Source organism: Scardinius erythrophthalmus (genome assembly GCF_964197995.2).
Source record: "Scardinius erythrophthalmus genome assembly, chromosome: 4".
In the NCBI taxonomy this organism is placed as follows: Eukaryota; Metazoa; Chordata; class Actinopteri; order Cypriniformes; family Leuciscidae; genus Scardinius; species Scardinius erythrophthalmus.
In genome coordinates, this window is record NC_138224.1 from 48843031 (window position 1) to 48861816 (window position 18786).

The 18786-nt window shown below is 40.2% G+C and overlaps 2 protein-coding genes across 3 annotated transcripts; both read right to left on the reverse strand.

Moving 5' to 3' along the window:
* LOC308689847 (uncharacterized protein) lies at positions 1 to 8668 on the reverse strand. 2 transcript variants are annotated; one of them, XM_081363887.1, is made up of 11 exons: positions 8587 to 8657; positions 8008 to 8285; positions 7760 to 7870; positions 7069 to 7108; positions 2484 to 2582; positions 2332 to 2406; positions 2182 to 2256; positions 1538 to 1853; positions 840 to 863; positions 359 to 749; positions 1 to 69 (listed from the first exon to the last, which is right to left on the reverse strand). In XM_081363887.1, exons 5-10 carry the CDS (start codon positions 2561 to 2563, stop codon positions 675 to 677), a joined length of 645 nt encoding a protein of 214 aa, XP_081220013.1. In that variant the 5' UTR covers positions 2564 to 2582; positions 7069 to 7108; positions 7760 to 7870; positions 8008 to 8285; positions 8587 to 8657; the 3' UTR covers positions 1 to 69; positions 359 to 674. The 2 variants fall into 2 exon arrangements, with proteins under 2 accessions (XP_081220013.1, XP_081220012.1); XM_081363886.1 differs by lacking the exon at positions 7069 to 7108 and having other exon boundaries at positions 8587 to 8668.
* Positions 8669 to 10311: 1643 nt separating this feature from the next.
* Positions 10312 to 14908, reverse strand: LOC308689331 (uncharacterized protein; the record flags this gene model as incomplete). The annotated part of the gene is made up of 6 exons (XM_081362982.1): positions 10312 to 10518; positions 10717 to 10925; positions 11059 to 11522; positions 11711 to 11865; positions 12357 to 12541; positions 14851 to 14908. 6 exons carry the CDS (start codon positions 14906 to 14908, stop codon positions 10312 to 10314), a joined length of 1278 nt encoding a protein of 425 aa, XP_081219108.1.
* Positions 14909 to 18786: the final 3878 nt, after the last annotated feature.

Sequence of the window (18786 nt, forward strand, 5' to 3'; positions counted from 1 at the left end):
ACCAAAAGTGGTTCACGATGTCCTTCATCCAGGCCAGAATTGAATTCTGGTTTTTTTTATGGTGCCAGCCTGATCGCATGATACAAAGGAAACAAAGCCACGGTTAATATATTGCTGTAAAATAATACATTACCAAGACAGTAAGGCAAGTCAAAATATGCAATCTTCAGTCTTCAGGTTCATTAATTAGTCGTAGAATACGGTCTTTGGTGTTTTATGCCCCCAACGTCGCCTTCCAGGCAGCGAGGGGATGGGTAGGTTTAAGGTTGAGGGTAGGGTTAGCTGCCTCTAAGGAGCTATTGGGGGCATAAAACACCATCGAGCGTAGAATACTGAATAAATTGGGATGATTGCATACCTGTCGTAACTTCTTTCCAAGATTTTTGGCAGCATGCCATATGTCGAGAGAGTGGTGAATATCTTTGTAGTGCCCACGCTCTGGGTCTGTAACAAATAACACAGCATTTGTAATAACACAATTATCAGAAGAAAAGAAAAAGCAATGGCTCTAGACAACACATCCAATAAGTTATCCTTAATAAGCAAGGCGGAGATTTGTGGATGGGCATCCGTGACAACTTCTCTGACAGAAATTTCCTGGATTAGTGCGTCCATGGTCCTGATGAAACACTCCTTCTCCATAATCACGGAATTCCTGTTCGTTTCACGCTTGTCTACGGTGACAATGTGCACAATGTCTCTTGACTCTTGCTCAAGAGTTGTGTAAGTGCAGTATTGTGCACAGTGTCCTAATAAAAAGTAAAAAAAAAAAAGTTTGTTCACAATTCAGCTGTCAGCATGTGACCTGTATGTATCTTTTGCTCTCAAACACACAGTACCTGGAGAGTCCATTCTGCCATCACCTAGTGAATAGAGCAAAAATACATCCATTAGAATCACAGTTTCTACACCATCACAGCTAAATACAAGCATATAAATGTAATGGTGGTTAACAAATATGCAACACCTTAGCTAGGACAACGACATGTTCTGCCTGACGCAACCGGTCTAGAATGACCGCCCTATTTTTTTCCCAACATTCCTGGACCGGAGCAATGCAATAAGCATCTTGAATTCTAAAGAAAGTCCCCTCAGCAACCATTGGCATTTTCATAAATTGAAAGAGGAGGGCAATCTTCCTGTAGTTGTTGCCAGAAAGAAGAGTATTTGTAGCCAACATGAAGTCACCCCCCTGCATGCCGTACTTCAAAACTGGCTGTGGGAGTGTGTCCAAAGGGGCATAACTGCATTGTGATATATATATATATATATATATATATATATATATATATATATATAAAATTAGAATGTTTTTTTAAAACACAAAGCACTTGCACACATTTGGTCATAGTCTTGTCACATTTGTAGAATAGGTTTAGCACAAAAACCCACAATTGCATAAGTACTGTAAAGGTCATTATCTATTGCTTGGTGCCGCCACCAATAGCTGAGCTGTATGCAAATATTTTCACAACTCTACTAGTTACAACCAGTTTACTCAGTCTCCTACCCTACATGCATGTACATCTTATCTTACCCATTCCAAAATGACTCCAGTCCCCCAAGGTTTCAGGGTCACCCAAAATGGCGGTTCACCACGGCATGCTACACTGGACATACTGTCTAGGTAGTTGCACTTCTGTAGTGGCAGCATCAAGTACATGGCGAGCTGATGGAGGTTGTTGTTGTAGGTGATGTTGGCACTTTTCCCCACCAGATCTTCCTCACAGAGAACTCGTTCTTGTTCAGGAATGTATTGTGATTCCAGTTCATGAGGATTGGGTGAGGCTACATCAAGCACAGCTTCATCTAAACTTATTTCAGCAAGATCGTTTGTGTTGACATGACCAGTTCTGTGTATAGAAGCAGAGTATATGGACATTGATTACCCACTCAACACAAACCAGAAGGTAGAAATGAAGTGACATTGAAAGAAGTGTATAGTTGTGAGAATGAACACAGCATTAGTTGAATCCAAAATGTAACTACTATGTGAAATGTACCGTAGCTGAAGAAAAGGAACAAAATCCTCATCCAAGATGTCCCCATCCTTCCAGTCCTTGTGAGAAGGATCAACCCAACAATCATCCATTTTGATGATGTACAAGAGGTACACACATGAACATCAGACTGGAGGGACATGTCAGTGAAGGCAAATAACCAGTACAGCACAATACTTACAAGCTGTTCCTCAAGTCATTGGCATCCCCCTCATCTGGAGAGTCCTGTTCTTCCGCAATGCTCAGAGAATGCATGCTGCAATCAGAGTCGAAGTTACTTTTATATATATATATACTGTACATATAAAATATATATGGAAAGCAATCTCACCTGGATTCCAAAACATCACCCTCTTCTGTCTCTGTGACCAATGGCTGGACACCAGGTACAGGGAAATCTTCATCCCTAATTGAAAAGATAAATGGTTAGTTTACGATGTGCTATGTCTTCCTGGATTATTAGGATAGAGCAGAAAAACATACCAATCACAGTCTGACTCCTCTGTTATACTGGACACCGGTGGCTTTGGTGGTCTTCTGTGACCCTTGCTGGGTGTAGACATAACTACCTGATCCTGGTAACTAGAATAAAAGGGCAAGATCAGTATGTGTATGTTCTCAGCAACAGAATTAGTAACTTACTGAACAAGGATTCAGGGTGAAACTAGGTATAAATTCCTGGGTTCCATAAGATTTAGCAAGATTTAATTGACCCATAAAAAACACAATTTCAAGTAAAGTTACAGTCGGGAAGTTCACGTTAGTCAGTTAAAGTTTGTATAAGCACAGTACACATGCCATAAGAAATCGGAACCAGACAAAGGACTAAAGTTACGTGATAAATACACCTCACAACACCTGAGTTCAGCTGGCAAACTAGCTCGTGTGGCAAGCTAGGCAATAAAACATAACGCAAAAAAACACGTATGAGAAACGAGTGTTTGTTAGCAAGTCTGCTAACAGCTCTGATAATCGAAAGCTAGTTAACTTAGACATATGTGGAAATTATTGGACTGGTCTAATTATCAACAATGGATGAATGAACAGCATTGTAAAAAAATGACATACTACAAGCAAGCGCAACAACATACAACATAGAACGCAAACAAGTTTACAAATAAGAGATTTATTTACTAGTCCATCAACAAGATCGCCAGGTCAGCATCGCTGTTGCATCCAGTGCTGCCTTTTAGCTCTCGCCAATGAGTGAAAGCAGTGAAACCGAGTGGGACTCTTGTCCGGTTCCTCACGCGGTCAGACTCTCTTTTTCTTTTCCGACTCTATTCCGACCGTGTTTTCTTTGCTTTTTCCATCGTCGAGTATCACGTCTGAAATGCGCGCAAGGGTCTTCGTGCTTCATATGTTGTTGATATGTGTGACGTCGTTGCCATAAAGCAAGTCGTGATTTTCACGAGATTTGTCATGGGCGCCTCTCTCAAACTTGCATTGCTGGTTTTTCCAGCGGCGTCCCCCCCAAGCTTTACTACCAGGATGATTCGCCCTACTATGAGTTTGTTTACCACTGAAATGACTTTGAAGCTGTTATATTAAGGTACAATTCTTGCATAGTGTGCCATTAAAAGCATAAATTCTATCATATCAAAATTATCTGGAATAAAACAAGCCTAGACTCAAATTTTCTACTTTACTGAAACCCAGGGAACTAGGAGGAGTCTCACTCCCTAAATTCCAGTTATATTTTTGCCCAGATCAAAAATATGATAAATTGGTTTCTTAATAGAATGGATGTGGACTTTGATTTCATAAACCGATCGGTCTGTGCAGCACCGGTTCAAGTCGAACAAGCCTAAAGACACGCTGATCGGTTACATCCAGCCGTAGCCGATGTCGAACACACCTATTATCAAACTAATATGTGACATATCTCCCCCTCTATGGGCGGCTCCTGACGCCCAACAAAACATCAAAAGTTCAGGAGGGTGGTGGAGCGGAGGCAGTCTTGAGGAAGGGATGGCGGGCCAGGCCCGTGCAGGGGAACGGGACCAGGACATGGCAATGGTGGGCCTGGGCCGAGGAGCGCAGATGGACCTGGGCTGTGGAGTGTGGGAGAACTTGGGCCGTGGGCGAAGCCTGGCCATGGAGCATGAGCGGAGCCGGACCGTGGAGCGTGCTTTGTAGTCAATTAACATCCATTGTTTCAACAACACAGATTCAGATCGTTTCATCGTTTCAATTCGTCTGTCCATGTAATTTTAAAACGATTTATGAATGACCAAAAAATGACCACTCCACTTCACATTGTCCAATGAAATTCTAATGTTGTGCCAGATGATTATGGGTCGTTGTATTATAGCCATATAATTTGTGTTCGAGTTTGGAATAACATGAGGGGGAGTAAATGATGACAGAATATGAATTTTTGGGTCAACAATCCCTTTTCAACACCTGTATGTGCAACCAAATGTACTAGATAACAACCCACATAGCAAACAGTCTTGGCCCGGTTGTGTCCTCAGTCTGGTTCTGCTGGCTTCCTGTTGGTAATGGCATGTCTCCTGTCAGCCAGAGCTGGGCCACATGTGGCAATGATGGCACAGCAAGATCACAGCAAAACACATGAGGGCCGAATGTTAGAATGATGGCCCTGTAGTGGCCCAGATCTGGATTTAAGACTAGGACCACAAATGGGCTATAACTGGCCTGAGTCTCAGCCAATTAATGAACCATAACTGAAGCCAAACACCCCCCCAGAAGCCTTTTTTCCCTTGGTTGAAGTGCAGGTTCTAACAGATCCAAGGATGTATCTCGTAAATTACCCTACTAATAATGCCCAGAATGGTACCAAACTTCTACAGTAGTACAAATAGGTTCTGTACTCATAAAACAAGGCATTGGAAAGTTTGAAAGTACTTCAGGAGTTTATTTAAATAACACTTGCCTGACGGCTCATGCTACCGCGAACCCGGACGTCGACGTCACTTCAGTGATTTGGGAAAAGCACGTAAAAGTCCTGGCACAATGCACTAATATTTTGTTGGTAATACCAGTTTGCAACAATTATTAGTTAACACTAAGTTGTCAACACTTAGGAACAAAAAAATAATTTGTCGTTACTCTACATCCTTATGCCTGCCGTCCATACTCACTACTCCGGAGTTTTAGACCCTCGAACACGGAGACTGATCCTGTCAGTCAAGTCCGAAGCAAGAAACACATTGTGCCATTGTCATGTTAATTATAACCAAATGCATTTTGTTTTATTGATCACAATATTATCATTGATATTTGTTTGAGGGGGGCACTTTAGATTAATTTTGAAAAAGGACAGGGGGTTGAGCCCCCAAATCCAGCATTTAAAGTGTTTAAAATCGTTCAATCATTTTTTTTTTTTTTTTTTTACAAGCGGTTAAAATTATGTTTTATTGAATGTAACATTATTTTCCTTTATCTAACATTAATTAACCTTATTTTTTGTGAGTAAAGCACAAAAGGTGCATCTCGTTTCGCTCCCATATTGTGAATCAGTTCATTATAAACACGAGTTCAATAACTGATTTTTTTTTTAGTTTTGAGAGAAACAGAGATTTTCAAAACTCAGAGTCAATTAAACCAAATGTTTTGCAAAATTCGTAATTTTCAAAAAACTCGAATCACCTCAAACACTGACGACTCCTGCTGGTCAAACAGTGTAAATACAACAAGAACAACAAACAACTTTTACTAAGTTTAATCTGTTAAATGTCATTTAAAAGTTATTAAATACCAAATATAAATCAGACTAAGTATTAATTGTTTGTTATAATGCTAGTTATAGCATTTGAGTGTTTTTAGTCTAATCAGGTGATTTAAGTCCATTAACTCTCTCTCTGACTGACTCTTACCAGTGCGCTGAATTACTGAACTAGAGCTGATATAGTTAAATGGCCCTGGGATTAAAAACTGCAGTTTCAATAGGAACATTTTTGTCCCAATTTTAGTTCTGCTAGTGCAAAAGAGTTTTTGGAAATGAGGGTAAAAAATTCCAATAAAAATACACACCTGTGCGAACATTTATGCAGTTGGCATTAACACAGGCTAAATGATAAAAAAAAAAAACCTAAACTAATCTGAAAAAGACGTTTTTCTGTCTTATTTGCCATCTTGATTGTGTCTTGCAATGCAAATACCACTGAAGAACCAGCACCTCGAAGGCTTGAACCCTCATCACTATGAGAATGCTGAGACTGAGCATGTGTAAAGGGTGTTATAAAATGTTTTATCAAATAACTAATTGAAAACAGAAACCCCCCTATTTTTTTATGTGAACACCAATAGAATTATATGTCAGTTCACCGCCACACCAGCAGATGGCACCTGAGCGCTCCTGTGAAGCACACTATAGAGACTAGCTTTCTCCCGGGTGCAATCTCAGAAGTAAAGCTATTTTTATGTATTTCTCTTATTATCTGTGTTTGGCTATTTTTAGTGATGCGAGTAACAAAAGAGTGACATTTATATGAATATTTATTGCTTTATTCTGTATTTAAAATTAATTTGGGTACATATTCTTCTTTTCATATAATATGTAACTCATATATTGCCTTTATTTGAAACAGGCTATGGATTACAGGTGTGTATGCATTCATAAACATTATGTGTACGTATTATTCATATCACATGTCAGTCAATGTGCAGACAGGCTATATGAAGTTATTTTTGTATGTAACTCAAGAAATGCTTACAGTTACTAAAAGGTTTTATGATATCAGAAGTAAACTGATGCACCAAGGGAAGGACACTCATTTCGTCAGTCGTATTTCTATTTACATTCAACAGTGTACATAAAATTTGATGCAGAACTTTTTTTGAAACCCTTTCCTTTCAAAGTTTAAGTGTTAAGAACAGGTCAAAACGTTTTGTAGAACTTATGCAACTTATGGGCATAAATAAAACATAAATAAATCTTATTTATGTCACCAAATAATTAAGTTTTTACTAAACTCTTTTCTATTTTACAGGAATGCTAAAAAAAATTAAAGGGTGTTGATTTTTATTTCATTTTGACACCAAAAACTACTTTTAAAGGGTTAGTTCACCCAAAAATGAAAATCTGTAATCATTTACTCACCCGCAAGTTGTTGCAAAGCTGTAGGAATTTCTTTCTTCTGCTGAAAAAAGAAGATATTTTGAAGAATGTTGGTAACCAAACAATTGATGGGCCCCATTAACTTCCATAGTAGGAAAAAAGCACTATGGTAGTCAATGGGTGCTTTGCTAGTCCGCCATGACACTGGCTGTGAGAAATGCTGTAAGTTTTGTAAACAATTTTTTTCTAGCAGAAGGAAGGCATTTGGTGATTTTACTTGAAAGTAGCATTGATTGCAAGACTCAGAGTCCATGTTGAGCGACTCATTCGAAGGGTGAAGGAGCACAAGATATTTACTACAGTAATCCCTCTTTCACTCACAGGAAGCATCAATCAACTTTACACAGTAGCCTCTCTCACTGCTTAACTACCAAAACGGGCCCTTAGTTAAAGCCTGGGCAAGCAAGTGCTAATGCTGAAGAAGCAGAATTAGACAGGCAGAAATGGAACGGAATATCTATAAATGTTTTTCATTACTGTATAATAAGATAAGATAAGATTGGCTTTATTGTCCCAAAGGAAATTTGTCTTGGACACATACAATACAATACTGTTGTTTAAATACAAATGACAAATGACATACGACATACATACAATACATACAACATCCTATCAACATATCACACACAATATTCAATACATACATAAGTTCTAAACTAAGTGTTTTCCTGACCTCTGGCCCATACAGTTGTGCTCTCTTTGACGGGAAGGTAGGTACGTGGACTTTGCAGGCACACAGTCTTCCACAAGGAAACCCTTATCCACCATTACAGCCATTGTTTGTCTTTAGAAGAGACACAATACCAGACAGCTTTAGAATCTCTCTATCACTGATGGCGCCTTCATAGAGAGATGACACAAAGGTTACAGCATCCCAATCAACCCTTTGAAAGTGCAGTGAGATTTGTAGGTAGAGAATACCTCACTCTGAAGGAGAAGAGAGTTTGATGTTTGGCAACGCAGTTCAGTACAATCCAAAAACAATTGTGTGTCAGAGTAATACTGAAAAACATCAGGCATGTAAGCTTTGACAGTCTCCTCATCCAGCCAAATGCCCACAGCTCCAAGTACAGTGTAGACAAAGTCAGCCCATGTGTTGATAATGCGGCTTACACCTGTGCACACACACACACACAGACACACACACACCACTCACGACACAGCACTCGTGACTCTTTTCTGCCATAGGAACTCAGCTCCTGTAACAACAGAATTAGATTATACACAACTCATAATTGTCACAATAACACTGATAGAAACGGTCTCTCCACAATAGACAAAATCAACAAATGGGAATAAAGACTTTACCCACTCACACAGTTAACCCCAAAATTAAGCAGATTACAAATACTTAAGTTAACAACACAAAACCAAAAATAAGCTAATAAGCTAATAAGCTAAAAAGGAAATATACATATACGGAATAAATAAACAAACCCCTTACAACACAAGTGTAAGACTTGATTTTCCTGCTAAGACAAAAGCTGAGATAAAACGCACCCTGAAGAGAAGAACTCAAAGAAAGAGCACAGGACATTGTCTTGTCCAAACTTGTCTCCTTCCTTATCTCTGCATCCGCCTCTCCCTCCTCCCTTCCTCTCCCCCTGAGTCAAGTCACTAAAAGCTCACTAAGAAGGTCTATATACCACACATGATGTGTATCTTCCAATTCTATTGTTTCTTTACTTTTCATGTTTTGTATCATTTTAAATGTCTCAGTGCGATTGGTAAAATGGTCTTAATTTCATTGCAGTCATTGGTATAATGAGAAAGATTGAGAACTTAGGAGAATCCTGTTCTCCTTTTTGGGTGGTGTCTCTTTAAGATATCTGATCATTCTCCCCGTGTTACCCCCTGGGGTACATGATTTGACCCAAAACAACTCTAAAACATATTTGTACAAGCCTTTTGTTTTGGTCTGTGTATATAAGGGGAAGTGGCAGAGCAGTCTTTGGGAATCTGTAACCAGTAAACCCCCATGCAGTGCTGTGTCAGTGTCATCTCAAGTCTTGCACTCAGAACACACTCACCCACCACTGTGTGTCTCTGTAAGGTACACATTTCTTATACTCTTAGAGTCATCTTTGAGCAGTTGATGTTGTGAATTTATTATTTATGAATTGGCTTTTAATTGTTTACATATGTAATTGGCATGATCCATTTTTACCTGACAAATAAAATGTTATATTTAAATAAATTCTGTTTTCTAGTATAGATTAATGTGGAGTCTGGTGTTTCCACAAAGCGAAGGCGCTAATGAATGGAGCACCTCATTAAGGAGACCTTCTGATTTCTGACTATCACTGACTTAGGAAGTTGCAGTTCGTGACTATAAAAAAAATGACACTTTTTGTTATGAGTCAGCAGAGAGCGACCACTTAAAGGTAAAATAGTTTAATCCTCTAATTCAGAACTGGCTAGTTTGTGTCCATGAGCTCACGATGTTCGGCCAACATGCAGTCTCAAAGAAATACACTTAATGAATGAATAATTGAAAGTATGGGATATCCAGAATAATCAAAAATCCAAGTTCATAACCAATATCATAACCAATATTTATGATTATTTTCTAATAAGAAACACAATCTAATTTTGATACCCATTTGAAATTGGAGTCAGATTAAGCGTAGAGCTAAAGTAATATTGAAACTAAATTCTAATAAATTAAGTGAACTTCACTGGATCGCTAAAAAGACACACACTCATTATCCCTTCGCCAACACCGTTGGATTGCGTGGTTGGGCCGACATCATTGTTCTGGTAAACTGTGTTAAAATCATCTGCATAAGTGAGCTTATCTATTACCAGAACGAATCAAGAATATATTTTGTAATGTGACAATTTTTGCATATCCAGTGACATCAAAAGTAGTTTGAGATGACAAAATATTTGCTGCTGAAACTTAAATCTATGACTTCACACGTAAAAATATTTAAGACATGTAAGATTATTTAAAACAAAAAGTCAATAATGATGTTATCAAACTTTATTGATCCATTTTTATCTCTTTCTTTATCCATTCAACAAGATTCTTTTTGCAAGAGCTCATAAAGAGATGACACATATGGAGAGGAGTATATATAAAGAGTGTTTTAGGCGTTAAGTAGAAGGTAATACAGAACTCTGCAGTTTACAAGTACAGTATTTAAAAAGCCTAACATCATCATCCCAGGTTACCAGCGTCATAAGACAAACGCACTTGTGCGTGCCACGCTCTGTAGATCATTAAGAAATGGTAGGTGTAGCAGAGGATGTCACACTTGGTGGTGGGTCTATTTTCTCCAGTTGTGTCTTTACGCTTTCGTACTCCTTTTGCCACTCCTCCTTGGAGAGAGAGGAAGGACTAACCTCCAGAAACCGGTAGGCATCTTTGGTTTGGAGCTTAAAGATGACAGATGCTTTTTTACAGCCTTCAGCAAAACTTTTCCAAGCCTGTGGAATTAAAACATTTACAAGTCACATTAGACTTTTAGATGAATCCTTAGTAATGGCTGGAGAAAATGAGGGAACCCTCAAGCCTTCCCTTTGGGTACAAATAAAGATAAATAATAAATAAATTAAACAAAATAAATCAAACATTTTAGAATATCTTACTGAAAATGTTTTGAATCATGTAAACATTACTTTTACCTCTTCAGCTGTTTTGATTGATGCTAGAAATTCATCTTTTAGTTCGGCAAGGTCTTCAATAAGATCTTCTCCAACAAAGGTCTTCTGTTCCAGGGAGTCCAGCATTTGAGCAAAACTCTCCCAGAAGTTTTTGAGCTGAATCATAATTGCCTGAATTTTTGTCAAGCTACTCTGAACATCCTTTAGATGGATGGGGTCGGGTATGGAATCTGCAGAGGGGAAATAAAGGTTTCAGCAAGCCACACGTTTGCTCCCTGTCTGAAACTAGACTTGAATCTTGACACAGTCTTAAGCATGACTTGTCATATTGGTATACTATAAACAAGAAAAAAACAGACTCACTCTGTTCAAAACTGGCTTCGGTAACCTTCATCTGCCCATCAATGATCTTTAGTTGGACCTGCCACTGCTTCTGCTTCAGAGCAGTCTTTTCAGCGATGAGGCGATTCAGTTCAGCTTCAAGAGCCTTCATATGTGCAACATTTTGAGGATCATGCACAGCATCATAAATGCTTTTAACAATTAGCCCGATGAATGGAACGATTGCAGCGAAGATGCCGAGGCCTCTACTTGTTTGGGTTATGGATCTCGCAAATTCTTGAATCTCTTGGATTTTGCTGTTTATCTTTTTCTCAGTTTCATCAAGCTCTTGTGTGTTTTTTTGGAGTTCAGATTTCAGATCATTCAGGCTTTTTTCAGTTTGCTTCAACTCATGGTCTTGTCCAGTAATCTTTTTATCTGTATCTATTTTTTCCTTGACAACATCACTGGTGGATGATGCTACATCTTTGTTGAGTAAATTATACCTATGCAATGTTGAAGAAATGTTGCAGTGAAATTAGCATTTTATATCAATGGGCTGGTGTAACTAGCTAAAAAGTTTAGCTTAAAACATGTTCATATTTCTGCCTGATTTTATAAGATGGATGTAGAAGAACAATTCAACTGCTCAAGGTATTTTTGAAATATGTTTTCATGAGGAAAATGTTCTTACTTTTCCACTATCCTGTCCACATCAGTGATAATGTCTTTGATCCAGACTCGTGCTTTCCCTAGGAATTTGACTGCCAAAACTGCCTTATTTTTCACCACAGCTTCCGCCAACATGGGAAACAGCGACTGAACCAGATTCTCACTGGTCAAAATACACTGTGAGAAGAAAGAGACATAAGATCAAGTATCTTAGACTTAAAAACAAAACAATCAGAACTCTTATTGCTTGTATTTGTCCTGTAAATCTTTCTGAAATGCTGCTCATAATGCTTCTGCATTAACTGTTGTTATTATAATTTAAGTTCAAAGTTGAAAGTAATAAAAATCTAAGATATGCATTTAAACTTTATAAGAAGCATATCAAACAAAGTTGATGTGTACAAACTCTTAGGTTATAAAAGATTTTTACCTAAAATCTAAAACCTAAAAAAAATTGAAAATTTTTCACATTATGATATTATGACACATTATGTATTTATTTCCAGTTAAGGGAGAGACTCTAATAACTAACTTAGCTAAATTTAATCTCTAGCTAACAGACAGACTATATGACATTCTATTTACTACAAACCCCTTATGTTTGGTGAATTGACACAAATTTCACAGAGATGAAAATACTGAAGTCAAGAGAAAGTCTGAAACAGTACTTTCAACATAGTTGCATCAGAGGATCCAAACAGAAGCTGAGTTTCCACAGCGCGACTCCTGATGATTCTCTCCAGGTTGGGGAAGTTGGCCAGGCTCAGGTAAGAGAGATGGTAGAGAAGCGCTGTCTTTTCGGCAGCAGGGAGAAGGTCTTGTACAAAGGTTGGGCTCCACTGGGACACAGCCACTGGTGAAAAAACATTGCAAATTTTAAAGGCTGAAAAGATTACATTGATGGCTGGTATTAATTTCTGTTTGATAAAATAAGATGATACTTGCTTTTGTTATCAGCCATCCTTAGTAGGTTTACACAAAAATGTGTGTAATGAGTTATCATAAAATGTACTGAAAGCAGAACAGTTTGGTTTGGTTTAAAACATGCTTTGCAAAATACAATATGGAAATGGAAGGATATCTGAAAATGATTATAAAAATGCTAAGTGAAACTGACTTACCTTTGTTTTAGAAAGTGAAATGGAGAACAAAGTATCTGGTGCTTTTATACTAAAGGTATGACCACCCTGCCTCCGCCCTCAGAGAGAATGACCTCAAAAGAAACATGAGATTATTGAGTGTGGTTAAGGTTGTGATAAATGGAATTCTGTGGAATTGAACTTCCCACCAAGTTCTGCAATAAGTATCAATTGTACTTAAGTGTGCTTAATGTTTATCTACATACCATATCAATGTGTACCCCAGTTTGAATTAACTCACTAGTGCACAACTTAAATACATGTATATACTTCCTAATAACATTAACATTATAGACTATTACTCAGTGATATGTTCCGTAAAATAAAGTGCAACAGTGGACACTGCAAAAAAAAGTGCTCGGTCCTTCATTCAATTGTTTCTTTGTCTTTTTCAAAAATACAGGTAACACTTCACATGTGTTGAAACTTTAATCCACACATGACTTATGCATTACTTCATGCATTACTATCTCATGAATCATCAGGAACTAAGTACAAAGTTTTTCATTCATGACTTCATGGATGAACAACACCTTAATTAAAACATTTAGTAAGATGAGTACATCATCATGAATCATGATGTTTACTTTGTTCACAAAAAAAGTAGGTCTTTACTATCCATTTCGGATAAAGCTACGGTTATGGTACATGAATCATCAGGAATTCATGCATGAAAAAAGCATTAATTAATTAATGCATGTAAGACTACTTCAATTATTAATGGAATATACAAAAATTGTCTTGGTTACGTACGTAACCCTCGTTCCCTGAGTAGGGAACGGAGGCGTCATGTTAGTGACTGACGAATGAGGGTTTCGCTTAGAAGCCTATCACCTTCGAGTTCTTACAAAACGAGCCAATGGCAAAACAATGCCATGAATTTCCATAGCACAACTCCGAAATAGCAGCGTGGCAATCGCACTTTATGTTATGCCGAGGAGCCGAGACTGAACTCCTGGCTGTTCCAGCAGTACAGTGGTTGTGGCAGGGGGACGTAACATCTCCGTTCCCTCCTCAGGGAATGAGGGTTACATAGGTAACCGAGACGTTCCCTTTCGTTCAGTCACTCCGAGTTACATCAGTGACTGACGAATGGGGGTCGCAATTCAATCACAAGTCTTCCAGTGCCCTTTCGCAAGTCTGAGCAACCTGACATGAGACTAGCACGGACGAAGGTCTAGGCTTAACGCAAGAATACCAAGGTACACTGGGTGGCATATCCCAGGTGGAATATGTATCACAGCGCCTACCTGTAGGGAGGACTTAGAATACACATATGACCCGAGTACGGAAGCATATGTAAAAACTCAAGAGGTATCCAGCCCGCAGGGTGGAATGTTTCAACCTCGAGATGGCAAGTGGTCTTGCCAAGGGAAATCCAATTCGTGCTCTTGCCTTCGAATTGACTCAGGTAATTCAGCAGTGTCTGCGCGCGCTCACTTGTGAGCTGCACGTACATGGCGACCGAGTCGCTTTCCATACTGAGAAAAGAGATCCTCTGGACGGGGGAGAGTTTGCTCTTTTCCCAGTTGACACGAAGGCCCAGATGGGCGAGGTGCCGGAGCACCAGGTCCCTGTGTTCGCAAACCTGCTCTCGAGAGTGAGCTAGAATCAGCCAGTCGTCGAGATAGTTCAGGATGCGAACCCTGTGTTGCTGAAGTGGCACAAGGGCTGCCTCAACGACTTCTGTGAAGATGCGGAGAGACTGGGCTAGTCTGAATGGAAGTACCGTGTACCGGTATGCCTGCCCCTCAAAAGCAAATTATAGAAATGGTCTGTGTCGAGGAAGAATGGAGACATGAAAGTGCGCGTCCTTCAGGTCGATCGCTGCAATCCAATCCAACGGACGAACAGTCGAAAATGCATTTGGCTGTCAACATCTTGAATGTAAGCCTGTAAAGGTTTCGGTTCAAGATGCACAGGTCCAGTATTGCCCGTAACCCACCGCTCTTTTTGGGTACAATGAAGTAGGGGCTGTAGAAGTTGGACTTCATTTCGGCTGAAGGGACAGTCTCGATCGCACCCTTCGCCAGTTGGGTAGCGACCACCACACGCATGACAGGGGCATTGCCACCCACCATGGTTTAACAGACTCCTCGAAAGCAGGGAGGAGACCGTGCGAACTGAATCGCATAGCCGAGCCTGATGGTTCTCGCGAATCAGCGGGACAGATTGGGAAGCTCTTGCCAGGCTCCCAAAAACTGAACCAGCGTAGTCATGTGAACCACAGACGTAACCACGATAGGGCAGCGAGGCGGAATGACTGGCCCAGACGTGGGAGGTGGAGCCTCCCGGTGTGGGGGCACGGTCATATGCCGCGTACTGACAGAAGAGGCCGCCCCCAAAAACCAATCATCAAGCCTTGAGCGCTCGGGACATGGTGGAGGGTTCCACACAAGCCCGATGCTAGCGGCTTCCCGGGAAATCATGGCAGTCAGTTCTGGATCAGACTCATGCAATGCTGGCACCCCCGAAGGAGGCAGCATAGCCGAGTCTTCATCTTCAGACATGACGTCATCTGCCAGGGTGCCGAATGAAACGCTGGGCCTGCCACAAGACTGGCCAGCGACCTCATCCAGAAACCTCACGGGCTGCAATGTGCAAGAGGGGGGTTTGGCCAGAGGAGAATTCATCGGGTTGTTCCACACCGTCAGCCTCAAATCACCCTGGCCACCAGCCAAAGTATCCCCTCTCGTGGAGGGAATAGATTGGGGTGTGGCAGAGGGGACTCTACCTCTACAGAGGTCACTGAGTCTCGATCGCAGCATTGTGATGGTCATGTTCCCGCAATGAGAACATACCGCATCCACGAATGTCATGAGCATGATTTAACCCTCCGGAGTCTGAGCGGTTTTCTGGGCCCTGGAGGTGTTCTGACATGCTCTGAAATTTGTGCTTTTTTCAGTTATTTATAAACATGTTAATGGCAAAGGTGTAAATTCACTCTATATAGCACAAACAGGGCTACCAAAATATGTGATCACCATGCATGTATATTTTTAAATTTTTAAGAGAATAATGTTTATAATGGTTATTGAAAAAAATAAAAATGAAAGTTGCTGAAATAAGACCACAAAACTCATAATAAATATGTGTCAATAAGACTTTTGACTAATGGATGTTGTTCCTTCGAGTTCTGGCTTCAAAATTATGTGAAAATAGTCTTGCTTTATCGTTCACATAAAACAATACATTGATTTAAATTGATGTAAAACAGGTTTTGCTTGGAAAGCCAATATGCGAGGGGGGCGTGAACGAGGAGTGGTTTACACCTTGAGAATACAATGTCCCACCCACTCTGCATAATTAGCCATTCATTCAGGTGTGACACTGACTGAGCCACAATGCAAGGACAAAAGATATATTTAGAAGAAGACTTATATTGACCATTTAAGATTTTGCTTACATCTATCTTGTAAATATGTTTTGCTATTTTATTAAAAAGGTTACAATTACAACAATAATTACAGTTTCAACAATATTTCAAGTGTACTCTTTCTTTGTAAAAAAATGATTATAGGCCTACATTTTATCTATGTATTCATTAGTTTGAATATAGCCAACATTGGAACAGCTAACATCTTAGTTGATGACTTTATTTTTGACAAAAATAGTATTTTATATATATAGAAATTGCTAAACAAAAGCTTATGTGGCAGTATATTCTACAGTAAAAACTGTACCCAAATCTAGTCAACAAAATGTTGTCTTTTATATTTCGCCTGACTGTAATGTTGTTTTTATGAAATATTAGGGCATATAAATGTTAATTTGCAGTTTAATACGTTGCTTATACAAATAGCCTACATTTTATTTCAACATATTTCAGTCGATTTTTACTCATCTCAGTATAGCAATACAGTTTGCTTGAACATCATCATTCATTCACACACGCAATTTAAATTTAAACTGTCTTTTTGCGAGCTGTGGTAAACAGTGCACATCTCTGCCGTTCATTCATTCATAAACAGAAACCCGATTCACGTGAGAAGGAAAAAAACTTACAGTATTCCTCAGCTCGCTCCTCGATATACCCGCACCTCTGATGTACATTTTCCATTATTATTATTCCTCACAGCGCTGCGAGACGGTGTAAACAAGTAATGATCTGAATAAACTTGTGTTTTCTCGAGCTGATATGGGGGCGTTCACAGGTTTGCCTCAATCATTTGCGTTTGAATAGCGCGCGCTCTCCGTGGGCGTCACATTATTTTTGAATGAGCTGTAATGAGCTCGACTGGAATCGCTCTCTTTTAATACAGATTTCACAAGATGAGAATATTTGTTTTTTATATAAATTACTTCATTTAAAAGAAGAGAATTCAAGCTTCATGTCTGTGTGTCTGTATGCCTGTTTGACTGAGTATTCGCTGAGTTATTGTTCATTTTCGGATGCGTTTCAGAATGGACTACACTGACAGAGAGAAGGCAGAACTCGCTTCGTGTTTATTTTTCTTTATTTGGCAAAAAGCACAACACTTTGTTTTTATTGTGAGTATACACAAAAATAATACACATTTAACAGAATCGATTGATGTATGAAACTCCTATGGAAAATCAAAGTCAACAGAGTATTTATGAGTTTCTTTTACACTGATAAAAAAAAAGCAAGCTGGTATCGCCGGCGATACCGCCGACCTCAGGGGGTTAAGCCCAAGCAGCGTTCGTGCCCATCAGCAGAATTAATCTGTCCACCTCACCCAGAAATTGAAGGGCTAGACATCTTTAAAATGATGTGCCGCATGCAGCTCTTTTAGAGAGGATAAAACTCAACCACAGTGCTGAAGCGCCCAGGGAGAAAACGTCTCAGGTTACAAATGTAACCTTTGTTCCCCGAGAACAGGGAATGAGACAATACATCATCGACGTTATGGGGAACGCCTCAGGCGTGACAGGTGTCAAATATCAGGTGTCAAATATCAACTCACAGCAATCATGCTGACCGGCGACAGCCGTGAATCATCAGCTTGAATGATGAGCGCTCGACCTGGATATATAAAAAGGGCGCCTTGAAACCATGACAATATCCTTTCGTCTGAAGGGACTGTTTGGCAGGCAGGCCCCGAGGCATGGCAGGGAGACGTATTGTCTCGTTCCCTGTTCTCAGGGAACAAAGGTTACATTTGTAACCTGAGACGTTCCCTTTCGAAGGGAACTTCGACAATGCGTCATCGGCGTTATGGGGAACGAAATACCCACGCCGCCATGCTAAAGGGAGTGCATGCCCAATGGCAGTGACAACTGTCAGAACCAGCAATTCAATGAACGCTAGAACCACTCACCCTCAGGTCACACTGGGCTGTCAGTGACAGCGCTCCCTACGGTCATAGCCCAAGCTATATGATACCACAGAAAACCTCCATAAACATAGTTTAGTGAAAGGTCTACCTGGGCCTGCTCAAGGGCCTAGGACCACAACTTCATTCTTAGAAGGTGTCCATTCTAGGGAATGTGGCTAGGGAACCCGAGGGAACCCCAGCCAGTCACTATTCAGGGGAACGTGCCACCTGAAATGCCACTAGGCAGGCCTGACCTGGTGTCACTATATAAGACACTACAGTCTGGCCACTTCCTGTCTGTCTGAAGACAGAGCCTCTGGACACTTGCCTTTAGGAAGGCATCCAACCCGAGGAACTGCGAAGCAGGCAGTGAACCATTCGGCCCGGATCTCAGAGACGGGATATCCTGGAGAGTATGACTCAGCATAGTGCTTTACAACCCTTGCCAGCGAGGGGAGTTTCTCTACTCGATCCACGGATCTACCCAGTGTTTGTGTTTCAAAACACTGAGGAGGCCTGTGAGGGCCTAAGGACTGATCTAACTGGGAGGCCTCATGAGAGGCCTACGACCGACTGACCAGACTCAGGAGACCACATACTCATATTGACCCTCAGTGAGAGGAGCATAAGATCTACCTGGTAGGCAACCAGGCTGTAGCAGGATAAAGAGGTTCCACGAG